The 14,612-nt window shown below is 53.3% G+C and overlaps 1 protein-coding gene across 1 annotated transcript in view; it reads left to right on the forward strand.

Moving 5' to 3' along the window:
* Nucleotides 1-11,631, forward strand: part of LRRC75B (leucine rich repeat containing 75B) — a 41,260-nt gene extending 29,629 nt beyond the window's left edge. Inside the window, exons 3-4 of the mRNA XM_029047896.2 lie at nucleotides 4,548-4,660; nucleotides 10,509-11,631. Of these exons, the coding sequence (XP_028903729.1) occupies nucleotides 4,548-4,660; nucleotides 10,509-11,163 (768 nt within the window). The 3' untranslated portion in view covers nucleotides 11,164-11,631. The remainder of the gene's footprint in view (nucleotides 1-4,547; nucleotides 4,661-10,508) is intronic.
* Nucleotides 11,632-14,612: the final 2,981 nt, after the last annotated feature.

A 14,612-nucleotide genomic window follows, 5' to 3' on the forward strand; every position in this document is an offset into this window, starting at 1 on the left:
ATCAGAAAATGAGAGTTGGCTGGAAGGGACCTCCTAGAAAAAAGAATAATGTTGGTATTTGTTAAGCGCTTACTATGTGCCGAGCACTGTTCTAAGCGCTGGGGTAGACACAGGGAATCAGGTTGTCCCACGTGGGGCTCACAGTCTTAATCCCCATTTCCAGATGAGGTAACTGAGGCATCGAGAAGTGAAGTGACTTGCCCACGGTCACACAGCTGACAAGTGGCAGAGCCGGGATTCGAACCCATGACCTCTGACTCCGAAGCCCAGGCTCTTTCCACTGAGCCACGCTGCTTCTTTTTCTAGGCGGAAGACACTGGACCAGACCACCCGTGACCCAGTGTCTGTGCTTAGCTCGTTGTGGGTACAGAATATGTCTTATTGTCGTATTATACTCTCCCAAGCGCTTAGTACAGTGCTCTGCCCACAGTAAGTGCTCAATTCATACCACTGAATGAGAACTACTGAAGCTCAGGTCTGGGAACAGTGCCACTAAGGGGAGAGCTACTCCTGCTGCAGGGACTGACCCAGGGGCAGGCCCCTGGCTGAGCGCGGCTCTAATATTACAACCGGGATTCCTTCCAGAACTGTTAATAGCCACAGGGGAAAAGTGAATTTGGGCAGGTGGAGGAGCTGAACTCCCTTTTTGGTGCTGTTATTGGGGAAGTTGGGCCTAGCAGCCTGGTTCTTTCATTCATTCGATTCGCATTTATACGATTCGTTCGTATTTATGAAGGACTTAGCGCGTGCAGAACACTGTACTAAGCGGTTGGAAAGGTATAGTAAAGAATAACAATCCCTGGCCACAACGAGCTCACAGTCCTTCCGGCTTGGTGCTTGTCTGTGAGGGCTCCCAGGGTCCGTTGGCTCCCAGGCTTCTTGAGGAAGATCTGAGCCCCGGGCTGGGTGGATCCTCTAGGGCAGTGGACACAGTCCTTCCTGACAGAGGGAGCTGGGCAGGAGGAGGGAGGAGGACTGGGTAGTGCAGCCCCTCTCCAGCCCCATGTGGGTGGGGGTACCACCCCAACACCCTAGGACACCCATTCTGGGGCTTTTTCTTACACCAGAGCTATTATAATAATTATATTTGTTAAGCACTTACTACTATTAATAATAATGTTGGTATTTGTTAAGCCCTTACTATGTGCAGAGGACTGTTCTAAGCGCTGGGGGTAGATACAGGGTAAACAGGTTGTCCCACCTGAGGCTCACAGTCTTAATCCCCATTTTACAGATGAGGGAACTGAGGGGCAGAGAAGCGAAGTGACTTGCCCCAGTCACACAGCTGACAAGTGGCCGAGCCGGGATTCGAACCCATGACCTCTGGCTCCAAAGCCCGGGCTCTTCCCGCTGAGCCACGCTGCTACAACTATGTGCCAAGCACTGTTCTGAGCTGCTGGGATCGACACAGGGTAATCAGGTTGTCCCACGTGGGGCTCACAGTCTTCATCCCCATTTTACAGATGAGGTGCCTGAGGCTCAGAGAAGTTAAGTGACTCGCCTAAGGTCACACAGCAGGCAAGTGGCAGAGCCGGGATTAGAACCCATGACCTTTGACTCCCAAGCCCGTGGTCTTTCCGCTAAACCACGCTGCTTCTCTAAAAACACAAGATAATTAGATTCCACACAAGCCATGTCCCACGTGGGGCTCACAGTCTTAACCTCCATTTTACGGATGAGGTAACCGAGTCCCAAAGAAGTGAAGGGACTTGCCCAAGGTCACTCAGCAGACAAGTGGTGGAGCCGGGAATCGAACGCCGGTCTTTCTGACTCCCAGGTCTGGGCTCTATCCACTAAGCCACGTTCCCCCTTCAAGTCCAGCAGATTCCAGTTTACCTGCAAAACTAATTTCTAATACCACGAGATGCCATTAAGTAGAGTTCCCTGCTGGCGAGTAAGAGAGGAAGATATGGACTCATTATTTGGGGGGCCACTGCCCCCCGAGAAGGCACTGGGAGCTAGTCGGTGGGTGCCAGTGGGTGGGAGGGGCGAGATGGGGGACTGAGAAGGCTGGCTTGTGGATACCAGGCTCCCCGGGCAGTTTGGACCCTAATTTCTGCCTGTTTACGACTTCCTCCTGTTTTCCGCGGGTCTGTCCTTGCCCCCTTAGATTGTGAGCCCAGTAGGTGTCCGCTTTACTGAGACAACGGCCCCTAGAGCTTTCTGAAGTGGATGTAGCTCGTCCCAGCTCTCAGACGTGACCTCAAAGTTTCCAATCTAGGCTCAAAAGAGCCGAAACGGAGATGTCTGACCTATTGGCTCTTTGAAGCCTGACCCCTCTCGGTCTTCTTCCCCTCTAGATTCCTCACCCTCAAATTGAAAAGCTGGCACATAGTAAGCGCTTGATAAATGCCACTATTATTACAATACAGCAGAATTAGCAGACAGTACCATAGTTACTGGCGTTATACTTACCAACCATGAAACCAAGCGACATTACTGTGAAATGTGAAAAACAATGTGAAAAAGCCAATTGCTTAGGAAAGTTCAGAGTTACTGCTCTCATCCCATCTGGCTGCCTGGGACCTAATCTGAAGAATCCATTTCCACTGTACCCTCCATCCAAACTATCACTCTGACAGACTGGAGATCAAACGGAAAGCAAACTCTGCCATCTCAGCTTCATCGCTTCCCTCTCCTCTAGCCCTAAGGGGCTTCAAGCCCGGTGGGCAAGCACAAATAGTGTAATACAGCTAGTCCCTGGTTAGTGTTTCTAGTTGGCCCCGTGAAAAGCAGGCTGTAAGCACAAGAGCGCTAAACAAAGTAGAGTTTCTCCTAAGAAATCTTGTGCGTGTGTTTCCAAGATCCAAAAAATTAACTAAATCAGCATAAATGTATTAAAAAGTGTTAAATCCACAACAGAATTACAGGATCAAGAAGTACTTTAAATGGGGAAATTTTGGTATGTCTGTGTAAATAGAATACTTACTGTTCTGAGTCATCTTGCACATCCTTCGGGCAGGACCCGCTGCCGGAAGGAGGGTGACGGCGGGGTAGGAAGGGGTTTGTCTGGGCAACCCGAGTGTGGATCCCACCCATCATCACCCCCCGGCAATGGCAGGGGGTGAGGGGGCACTTTTGAGGTGTTAGGGAAGGGGATTAGTTCTCTAAGCCAAAACTCAGGAGACACTCGCCTACACCATTGGAAGTCTGCCTACGGAAGCTGCCTTCTGATCTCTCTCTCTCTCTTTCCCGCCCACCCCGCCCCCCAAAGACTTATCAGCCTTTGAGACTCTTCGGGGGCTCCCCCGGCTCCCCTCCCTCTGAAGAGCCATGGGGAAACCTAGTTGATACTGGGAGAATGGAGAACGGAGAACGGAGTTGGGAAGCAGCGTGGCTCAGTGGAAAGAGCCTGGGCTTCGGAGTCAGAGGTCATGGGTTCGACTCCCCCCTCTGCCACTTGTCAGCTGTGTGACTGTGGGCAAGTCACTTCACTTCTCTGTGCCTCAGTGACCTCATCTGTAAAATGGGGATTAATTGTGAGCCTCACGGACGACCTGATTCCCCTGTATCTCCCCCAGCGCTTAGAACAGTGTTCTGCACATAGTAAGCGCTTAACAAATACCAATATTATTAGAACGGGACATTTCTGGGCCGGCTGGTCCACGTGCCTTGGGGACCATTTCAGAAGAACCTTCTCCTCTAGTTCATGCAAACTGTATCAATAATGTTGGTATTTGTTGAGCGCTCACTATGGGCAGAGCACTGTTCTAAGCGCTGGGGGAGACACAGGGGAATCAGATTGTCCCACGTGAGGCTCCCAGTCTTAATCCCCATTTTACAGGTGAGGGAACTGAGGCACAGAGAAGTTAAGTGACTTGCCCACAGTCACACAGCTGACAAGTGGCAGAGCCGGGATTAGAACTCATGACCTCTGACTCCCAAGCCCGGGCTCTTTCCACTGAGCCACGCTGCTTCCCATTACAATAAAATACAATAACACTGTATTACTGTCCAAAAGATCTGTCCATGTACTTCTCATATGCTCATCGCGTAGGTCCTTGAAGACTAAAATTCTTCAGGCAACTGCTAGAAGGAGAAGGCTAGAGTTTCTAGAATGTGAGCTCGTTGTGGGCAGGGAATATGTCTGTTTATTGTGGTATTGTACTCTCCCAAGCGCTTAGTACAGCGCTCCTCACACAGTAAGAGCTCAGTAAACACGATTGAATGAATGAATCCTGTTCAGCCAAAGGGCACCCTGTGCTGACGTTGCTAGAGAAGTCATTTGTACATGCTATACAGATGTCATTATCTCATGCTAAATTGAATAGGCTACCATCACATTATCCAAGTCAGTCAGAAATAGTTGAAAGGGAGAGGAAGGGAAGTGCTTAAGTGAGGCAGGGTAAGCTCTGTGGTGGTATCTCAGACAACTCAGGAGCCTTATAATGGGGGTCTGTGGGCTCTGTCAGTGAGCGGGTGCTATAGCAGGAGAGTGGGGGAGGCGCTTTCCCCTTTCTGCTGTTTCGGGGACCCCCCCACCTCAAGGCCCAGGTGCTGAATTATAGAGAGGACAGAGCAGGCTCTGAGCCAGGTTTCTCTTGCAGGACTACGACCCCTGGAAGTCCTCAGACCGGATCTGTCGGCAGCTCATTTACCACCTGACTCCCCACTCCAAATGGCATCGGCACAGCCTGCCCAGGAGGAAGCCCCAGGCGTGGTGAGCCCGGCGGGGGATGGAAGGGGTTGGAGGGGAAGGGGGGGGGGTGCTGGAGGGAAGAGAGACCTTTGGCCCCCGAGGTCAGCACTCAACACTGCCGGGGCGGCCGGCTGGGCGACCCCGGGCACGGCCCCGCCTGGGTCATCAGTCCTCCCTGTGTCCTTCGGGAAGGGAACGTGTGGAGTATGATGATGATGGTATTTGTTAAGTGCTTGCTATGTGCGAAGTACTGTGCATGTGGAACAATGCATTCTACACCCCAAGTCGGGGGAACAGAGCTACGGGACCACTCCCACCCCCCTCCAGAGTCCCTTTCCTGACCACTCTGGCCTGCCCCTTCCGGGCCCGGGGACCATCTCCCCTCCCACCCCCGAGAGCCCCTTCCCTGAGCACGGTGGTCCACCCCCTCCAGACCTGGGGACCATCCCATCCCCCCTCCATAGCCCCTTCCAGCATGGCTTAGTGGAAAGAGCATGGGCTTGGGAGACAGAGGTCTTGGGTTCTAATCCCAGCTCCACCACTTATCAACTGTGTGACTTTGGGCAAGCCACTTAAGTTCTCTGTGCCTCAGTTACCTCTTCTGGAAAATGAGGATTAAGACTGTGAGCCCCACATGGAACTATCTGATTACTCTCTATCTCCCCCGGCGCTTAGAACGGTGCTTGGCACATAGTAAGCGCTTAACAGATACCATCATTATTCCCTGAGCACGCTGACCTGCCCGCTCCAGGCCGAGGCTGTCTGAATAGACTTGCTCCTGGCCCTCATTTTAAAAGCCCCCCAACCCTGGTCCTGGAGCTCCTTCCCCGCCCAGCACTTACCCTGCAGCCGCCCCCAGGTTACCCAAATCTTCAGTACGGTCTGAGGTTCAAGGCTTCCTTCCTGCTTTTTCTAGTCCTCCCTGGCTGCTGGGGCCTTGACTATCCTCTGAGTGCTTGCTGCTTCTTCATCCGATCTCGTGTAACGCAGATTGAGACGGAGGGAGGAAGGACTGGGGTGGGGGGGGAGGGGTAAGTGCTGTCTGAGGCCTAGTTTTCTCCCCGACACAAGCTCCCACTTAGCTGCCAGCACAGTTGCCATTTGAGCAATCAATCATATTTTTAGTGAATGCTTACTGCGTGCAGAGCGTTATATTAAGTGCTTGGAAGAGTACAATAGAACCGAGCTGGGGGACACGTTCCCTGTCCACAATGAGCTTGCAGTCTAGAGCAATGAAGGGGATTTGTAGGGGAGAAGGGAGGCTGCTTGCAGTGAACACCTGCACAACTCCCCTAACTCCACCTTCCCAGCAGAGAAGTTTAAGGCCCTCAATCAGCTCTCTCTACCACTAAACCCCAGCTCCCTCTCTTTGTCCCTCTCAAGCAACCCTACTTGCTGTACCTCGTTTTGATCTCTCCCACCACCGACCTCTTGCTCAATCAGTGGTATTTGTTGAGCACTTACCGTGTGTAGAATCAATCAGTTATATTTATTGAGCACATACTGGGTGCAGAGCACTGTACTAAGCACTCGAGAGAGTAGACTACTGTGCTAAGTATTTGGGAGACTACAGTAATGTTGGTAGACACAATCCCTGCCTTCAAAGAGTTTACAATTTAGTGTAGTCATCCCCTCTACCCGGAACTCCCGCTCCCTTCATATCCAACGGATCACGGCTCTTCCCTTCTTCAAAGTCATTCTGAAATTACACTTCCTCCAGGAGGCTTTCTTTGATTAACTTGTAATCTTTCCACTTTATAGAGAAGCACTGTGGCCTAGTGGAAAGAGTCTGGGCCAAGGAGTCAGAGGACCTGAGTTCCAATCTCAGCTCTGCCACTTGTCTGACGTGTGTGACCTTGGGCAAGCAATTTAACCTCTCTGTGCTTCAGTTTCCTCACCTACAAAATGGGGATTCAATACCTATTCTCCTTCCTCTAGACTAAGCTCCTTATGTGTGGGGAACGTGTCTAGCAACTCTGTTATATTGTACTCTCCTATGCACTCCTCACACAGTAAGTGCTTAATAAATGTGATTGATTAAACTGTGAGCTCCATGTGGGAGCTGATTATCTCATATCTACCCTAGCACTTAGTAATAATAACGTTGGTATTTGATAAACGCTTACTATGTGCAGAGCACTGTTCTAAGTACCGGGGTAGATACAGGGTAATCGAGTTGTCCCTCGTGAGGCTCCCAGTCTTCATCCCCATTTTACAGATGAGGTAACTGAGGCACAGAGAAGTGAAGTGACTTGCCCACAGTCACACAGCTGAGAGGTGGCAGAGCCAGGATTTGAACCCATGGCTTCTGACTCCCAAGCCCGTGCTCTTTCCACTGAGCCACGCTGCTTCTCCACAGTGCCTGGCACATAGTAAGCACTTAAAAAATACTATTATATCTCCCAACTGCATTTATTACAGTGCTTGGCATTTAACAAGTACTATTAAAGATATAAGGATATAATTAAGGATATACTATTAAGGATATAATCATTATATCCTTAAACTGCATTTATTACAGTGTTTGGCACATAGTAAGCACTTACCAAGAACAATTATTATTATTATTATATCCACAAACTCCCACATCAGGGCTTTCATGCCACCTAAGCTTCTAAGTGCTTACAAGTTCCCCTGCATAGCACTTTGATATAGCTCCTTGTTGTCTACTGCTTCCTTCTATCTGGCTTATATATTACCATTGATCTTCCCAGCTAAAATTTTAGCTCCTCAAGATCAGGGATCACATCTACTCATTCCATCCTTCCCAGGGGCCTAATACAGTGCAGAGGCACACATTTAGGGTTCGATTAATAATATTAAAGTCAAAGGTCCTCAGAAGAAGCGCCGTGAGGTTCCCGATACATTTGCCAACTCCGCAGGAAGTGTTCGGATGGGTGAGAGTCAGTCGATCATATTTATCGAGAGCTCATTGGGATCAGAGCGCTGTACTGAGTGCATGGAAGAGTACAGTATAACAATATAACAAACACATTCTCTGCCCACAGTGAACTTAGAATGTAGAGGGGGAGACAGATATTAATGTGAATAAATAAAATTAAAGATAGGTACATAAGCGGCGTGGGCCTGGGCGGAGGGATAAAGGGAGCAAGTCAAGGCAACGCAGAAGGGAGTGAGAAGTCTGAATGGCTCACCGGACCTTGGGAACAGCACCCAGCTCTGGAATGAATGAGGTTAATGATACAAATTCTCCATTGCCCAGAAAAGCCACTCCTCCAGCTCTTCAGAAGACAGGTTTTCAACATTTCCAAGCAGGCAGCTCAGCAACCCCAGAGCAACCCTGGCTTCCCTGCTCAGAAGTTCCCAAAATACCTTGCGTAACAATCCTCTACGAAGGGCCTCAGGAGGCTTTAAGCTCGCCCGGCATTCTGGAAAATTCCCCTGAGCCTCAAGGGCCTGGGAGTTGTGGTTTTTGAGGTTTGGGGATATCCTGGGCACAGGACCTAGAACAGGACAGAGGTGGAGTCGGGCAGTAAACCCCCTCTGCGATTCCCCAGCTGTCCCAAAGGCAAGAAAGCTAACCCAGGAGCCCAATGGCCAAAACCCCTGTTGTTCTTGGACAAATCCGGTGCTTTCTGTGGGGATTGCAGGTCTAGGAGCAGCTGGATTCCCTGGGAGGAGCCAACAGCCCTAGATCTCACATAGAGAATCATTTGTGGACCAATTGTGGAATCAATCAATCAATCAGTCAGTCAATCAATGGTAATAATAATGATGATGGTATTTGTTAAGGGCTTACTACGTGCCAAACAATGGTATTTATTGAGCACTTAGTGTGTGCCGAGCACTGTACGACGTAACAGTTGGTAGGCACGCTCTCTAGTCCTAAGCTTCTTGTGGGCAGGGAACGTAGCTGCCCACTCTGTTATGTTGTTATATTGTGCTCTCCCAAGCACTTAGTACAGTGCTCCGGACACAGTAAGCACTTAATAAATATACTGACTGATTGAACGAGCTTACAGTCTGAGGGAGAGACAGACATTAATACAAACAAATCTATTTATTTAAATAAATAAATTTAGTTACTATCTCCCACTAGAAAGTAAGCCCTTTGAGGGTATAGATCATGTCTGTCGAATGTGTCAAGTTCTCCCAAGCACTAAGTACAGTGGTCTGCCTGCAGTAAGCACTCAATAAATATGATTGATTGGCTGACTGATTGACGGCCCAGCGCCTCCTGGGGTAGAGGCCAGGGCTCCATTAACACGGCCACAGAGCTGGGGCAGAGTGAGCAATTCTAATGAGAAGCAGCATGGCCTAGTGGATAGAGCACGGGGCTGGGAGTCAGAAGGTCATGGGTTCTAATCCTGCTTCTGCCACTTGTCCGCTCTGTGACCTTAGGCAAGTTGCTTAACTTCTCCGGCCCTCAGTTCCCTCATCTGTGAAATGGGGATTAAGACTGAGAGCCCTACGTGGGACAGGGATTGTGTCCAACCTGATTATCTTGTATCTACCCCAGCTCTTAGAACAGTTCTGGGTACATAGTAAGTGCTTAATAAATACCATAATTATAGTATTACTATTATTATTAATGAGACCGGCCCCCACCCATCCCTCTCCTGCTGTCTCGCAGCAAGGCTGGGGCCCCTCTGGGCTGTCAGCTCATTCTTGACAGGGAATGTGTCTGTTTCCTTGTCATATTGTACTCTCCCAAGTGCTTAATACAGTGCTCTGTACATAGTTAGTCCTCAATAAATACATATGACCGACTGACTTCGGTCTGGCCTTGGAGAGGAGCTGCTCTCGCTCCCAATTCTCTAGCTCCTTAGCTGGAGGCGGCTGGATTCCTCGAGACCAGCGGCTCCCAGAAAGCAGCCACTGAAGGAAATACCATCCTGGGAAAGCCAGGCATGGGAAAGAAAATACTGGAAGACCTACACCAGAGGTCAGGAATGTTTCCATGAGCAACACAGAGTTTCTTTTGCAAAAGCGAGCCCCCAGTTGTCTTCCTTGCTCTTCTGTTTTTCCCTAGGATCCAATCAGTGCAACTCTGTACCCATCTCTTGTCGCCTTTTTAGATTGTGAGCCCTCCTAATTCCCCCCTGTTATCCTCTCCCAGGGCTTAGTAGAGTGCTCGGCACACAATAAGCGCTTTGGAGGCAGTGTGGTCTAGTGGAAAGAGCGCGGGCCTGGGAGTCAGAGGTCCTGGGTTCTAAACCCAGCTCTGCCACTTGTCTTCTATGTGACCTTGAGCAAGTCACTTCACTTCCTCTGTGCCTCTGTTACCTCATCCGTAAAATGGGGATTATGATAGTGAGCCCCATGTGGGACATGGACTGTGTCCAACCCGATTAGTTTGTACCTATGCCAGACCTTAGCACAGTACCTGGACCATAGTAAACTCTTAACAAATACCATAAAAACAAAACAAAAATGCGGAGAGTGGGAACTTGGGGTTTGGGGAGAAACGGAAGTGGGTGCTCTGGGCATCGGTGTTCCTAGAGAAACCAGCCAGCCCGAGCATCCTGCTGAGGGGCCCCCAAGGGTCTGAGCATCCCCGCCCCCGGCGGCCCACCTTGCTCTGCATTTCCTCATCTTCCCCTCCCTCCCCCTGTCAGTCACTCAGTTCTATTGATCGAGCGCTTACTGTGTGCGGAGCACTGCACTAAGCACTTGGGAGAGTACAACATAATAGACACACGCCCTGCCCACAGCGAGCTGACAGTCTAGAGGGAGAGGCAGACATTAAATAAACAAATGGCAGATGCGGACATGAGTGCTGTGGGGCCGGGAGGGGGGATGAAGGAAGGGAGCAAGTCCGGGCGATGCAGAAGGGAGCGGGAGAAGAGGAAAGGAGGGTTCAGTCCAGGCCGCGCCCCTGACCGTCCCTCTCCGGTTGCCCCCGCAGCCTGAAGAGCAGCCTGCAGAAGAAGCTGAGCCAGGAGTCGGTAGATCTGTCGGGGATCCCCCTCACGGCGCGGGACGTCCACCGCATGGCCTACTACCTGCAGAGCAACGGGGACGGCCTCACCACGGTGGACCTGAGCTTCACGGAGCTGAGCGACGAGCTCCTGCGCTTGCTCATGCCTTTTCTGTGGGCTCTGCCCAAGCTCACCCACCTCTCCCTCAACGGCAACCGGCTGACCCGGGCCACCATGAAGGAGCTGACCGACGCCGTCAAGGACATGAACAAGTTCCCCTCCCTGGCCTGGGTGGACCTGGGCAACAACGTGGACGTCTCCTCCATGCCCCAGCCGCTCCTGGTCGGGCTGCGCAAGCGCCTGAGCCAGCAGACCACGCTGCCCACCATCTACGAGGCCCTCGACTGCGACCCCGAGCCGGCCGGGGGCCACCAGCCCGGGATCCTGGAGGAGGAGGCCCGGGAGGAGGAAGAGGAGGCGGAGGACGACGAGGCAAGGAAGGAGAAGGAGACAGAGGAGTCGGCAGAGGAGAAGGAAGAGGAGGGAGCCGGGGAGGAGGTGGAAGCCAGGGGAGAGGACGTGGAGAGCCCTTGGGGCCTGGCCGACCCGGGCCCCTTCTCCCAGCCGTGCTGTGCGAGGTGACCACCCGTGGGCCCCGGCGGTCAGAACGAAGCCCAGGCTGAGAGAACTTTCAAGATGGCGGGGAAGGATCGGCTCTGGGGCCTCCCGCTGGTGCTTTTCTCCCAGACTCCTGCTGTGTTGTCAATGAAACCCCTGCCCTCCCTCTCCCACCCCCACTCCCCAGCGGCAGCCGGTGGCCCCCAGGTGGTCAGAGGGCGAAGACCCCACCCCCACCCCCAGGAGGGGCCGTCTCGGAGCGGGCAGGTCCCTCTGGGCACTCGAGATCCATTCCTCGGCCTCATACGAACACATCTCTCGCTTCCCTTGATCAGGCGCTGGGTATTTCGGGTCAGGGGGCCCACCCCCGCCCAACTGGTTTGGGCATCGGGGAAACTCTGGTCATCTCAGATCCTGCTCTGTCCCTTCCTCCCTCCCTCCACTGAGCTCCGTTGGGGTTGCTTTCCCCCAAGTTCCCCTCCCTCCCCTCCCCCCCCCCCGCCCCGGAGCGTGATCGGGACCCTTGCCCCTGGGCCCTGGGGACCAGGATCCCGGTGCTGGGGTCTAGGGGAGGGTGGGATGGTGGGAGAGGGTGGGGTGGTGGGGAAGGGCAGGATGATGGAGGAGGGTGGGATGGTAGGGGAGGGAGACAGGGAAGAGGAGATCCATGGATGACTTTACAAATGTTCCCATTGTTTTAGATAGAGGAGAAAATAGAGGAGAGAACTGAGGAGGTAGGAGGAAAACTTGAAAACCACGTGAATGGTGAAGGGGCTCTTCCCTTGACCCTCCTTCAGCCCGTAAGGGTTGCCCTCGCCCTGCTCCACCTGCCACCCATGAACGGGGGGCAGGGGCACCTGACCCCCAAGTCTCCTGCCGCAGCGGCCTAGCTGCCCTCTCTGCCCCGGGGAGGAAGCCGGCCTGGTTCTTTGGCTGCCCCCGCTTTCTCCCTCCTCCCGGTCTGGGTGGCCCGCAAGGCTCAGAGCTCCCCTGGGGACTGGAGGGGAAGCTCCGGGTTTGGCAGGAGCCTCGCTGGCAGAAGGGTCACCCCCCAGTGGAGCGGGGCACCCCCCGCCCCGGGGTTTCCTTGCTCGTGCACCACCGGGAAGGGGATCCACGCCTCCTCTCCTCCCTCCAGGTCTGTGGTGCTCTGGGCCACAGGGGGAACCGCCCCACCTATGTTCACCCGTTCAGTCAGAGCTGGGGGACGGTGGGGTGGCCCAGGCAGGGCTCTGCCGGAGCAAGAATCCCCGAGTGACCCCCCCCCCCACCCACACCGTCCCCCCGAAGGGGTGAGCTAGCGGTGAACTGCTCCCCAGCTCTATTCAGATCAGCAGGTGATTCAGAAAGAGGTAGGAGACGGGCAAACCGAGAAACTACCTTTCCAACTGTCCCAAGAGCTCCCGGCAAGGTTCCCAGGGGCCGGACACCACGGTCCCTGCCCGCGTCCTCCCCGGCTCCGGTGACGAAGAAGGAACGGCGTGCCCTCTTGCACCCGGGGGGCCGGCCCCCGACCTCGGTGGGGAATTTATTAGAGCTAGACGGAGCGGGAGGCCGGAGCCAGCGAACCAGGCCGCGGGGGGCTGGGGCCCGCAGGGCGGAGGTCCCGACGCTCAATCCGCGGGGACGAGGAGGCCAAGGTGGCGCCCGGGCACTGTCTGGGCATCGGCCAGATCTCCGGCTCCCCACCGGGCCTCCGGCCAAGAAGGAAGGAGGCAGTGCTGGGCTGCGGGCCCTGGTGGGAGCGGGAGGCATGGTGGCGAAGGCCGCCCCTGCTAACGAGAATGGCAGCAGCACAGTTGGAGAGGCAAAGGTAATTCCCACCATGGACATTCCCTCTGGGCACTGCCCTTCAGGGGGCAGTTGGCAAAGGTCAATAAAAGATCGGGGTGGGCACAAAATTCAAAGCACCTGGGACTTACAGAGAACGAGCAGAGCCGGGCCCCAGTTGAGCCGATCTGACCAGGATCCAGAGGGAGCAGGAAGGGGAGCCGGCCCGGGACAGAACAGGGACAGCATACGCTGCAGAGGGAACAAGGCAGAGCTTGTGTCCCAGGGCCCGTGGGTCTCTGTGAGCGATTGTGGGGAGCTTCTGCTGACCGAGATGCCACCTGCTTCTCTCCCCTCCCTTCCCATCCCCGAGAAGCTCCTTCCAGGGGCCCCCACCTCCTCCCGGGACCTTCCTGCCATCTAGAACCTCTGTCCAACAGGGTCCCTTCAATGACAGGCTGAGGCTTCCTCCCTCTCTCCCTTCTGCAACTGATCTGGGATCAGGACGGGTGAGTCAGAGTGGCCGAATAGGTATATTTCTTCAATCGAGCTGCATGGCTGCATGAAAAATCAGCTTTTCTATGGCTTGATCAGCTGATCGAAGCCCTTAAAAAATCTCCCTTTGCATTCTCCTTCCCTCCTTCACTCCTACTAAGAAGTGGCCCCAGATGGTTAGGAAGGTGGAAAAACTTCCTAATAAGGGTGGACTGAAAAGCTTAGGGCTCCTCAGCCTGGAAATACAGAGGTTCAGAAGAGACACCGCTGAAGTTTATAGAAGCAGAAAGGGTAAGAATAGGGTGAACGTGGAATTATGTTCACCAGATCCCCCATAGCCCCAGGAAAATGGGGCACCCACTAAATTGACGGTGGGGGGCAGGTTCAGAAAAGCAACGCTCGCCCACCCAGCTGTTGGTGACGGTTGGAATCTGCGGTCACAGGGAGTTACGCAGGCTGAAAGGATGAGTAGTATTAAGTGTGGCTAAATTCAGGGATGAGAGGTCCAAAATGGATTATTAGAGGGGAAATTTGGAGATCTAGGGAGAAAAGTTGGGGACGTTAGGCGGTACATCCCTAAACTTCAGGATGGATGTCAAAGAGGAAATCATACAGTTCCCCCAAGCACCTCGTACCGCTGTGCGAGAGGGGGTGCTGGAGCTGGATGGACAGATAATCTAACCAAGTCATGGTGGTGCTTGTGGTCGTCTACTGTTTAGGTCCGCTTCTTCCTTGCTTTTTCCACTTACCCTGATTTGGGTTTCTTGCTACAGTGTTCACAGGAGTATCGAACGATGATTTTTATTGCGCCCTTACTGTGTGCGGAGCACTGGACTGAGCACTGGTAGTACTGTCGTGATGGACCAAAGCGAATCGTCCAGTTCCCCATCGGAGGAAAGGCCCACCTGCTCCCAAGAGTTAAACTGGACCGGTCGTCTGACAATCTCTAGCAATACGTGAACGAGACTTTCACTGCAACATCCAGGGTCCTGGATGTGTACTGGACGAGTAACCAGCGGGATAACCCTCCTAAGAGTCCCCAAACCACTCCCACCAATCACCCGCATCTAGACCTCAGCAAAGACCTCCCCGGCCCCGTTGTCCCAAGATGTTTCAAAATGTTTTAGCTCTGGTTTCCTTTCCCTCCTGACCCAGTGGTTGGCACGTCCTAGTAGTGTGTGTTCCTTGGGTGTCCTCGGTCTCTGTAT

This window comes from Ornithorhynchus anatinus, chromosome 2, assembly GCF_004115215.2.
Source record: "Ornithorhynchus anatinus isolate Pmale09 chromosome 2, mOrnAna1.pri.v4, whole genome shotgun sequence".
NCBI lineage: Eukaryota > Metazoa > Chordata > Mammalia > Monotremata > Ornithorhynchidae > Ornithorhynchus > Ornithorhynchus anatinus.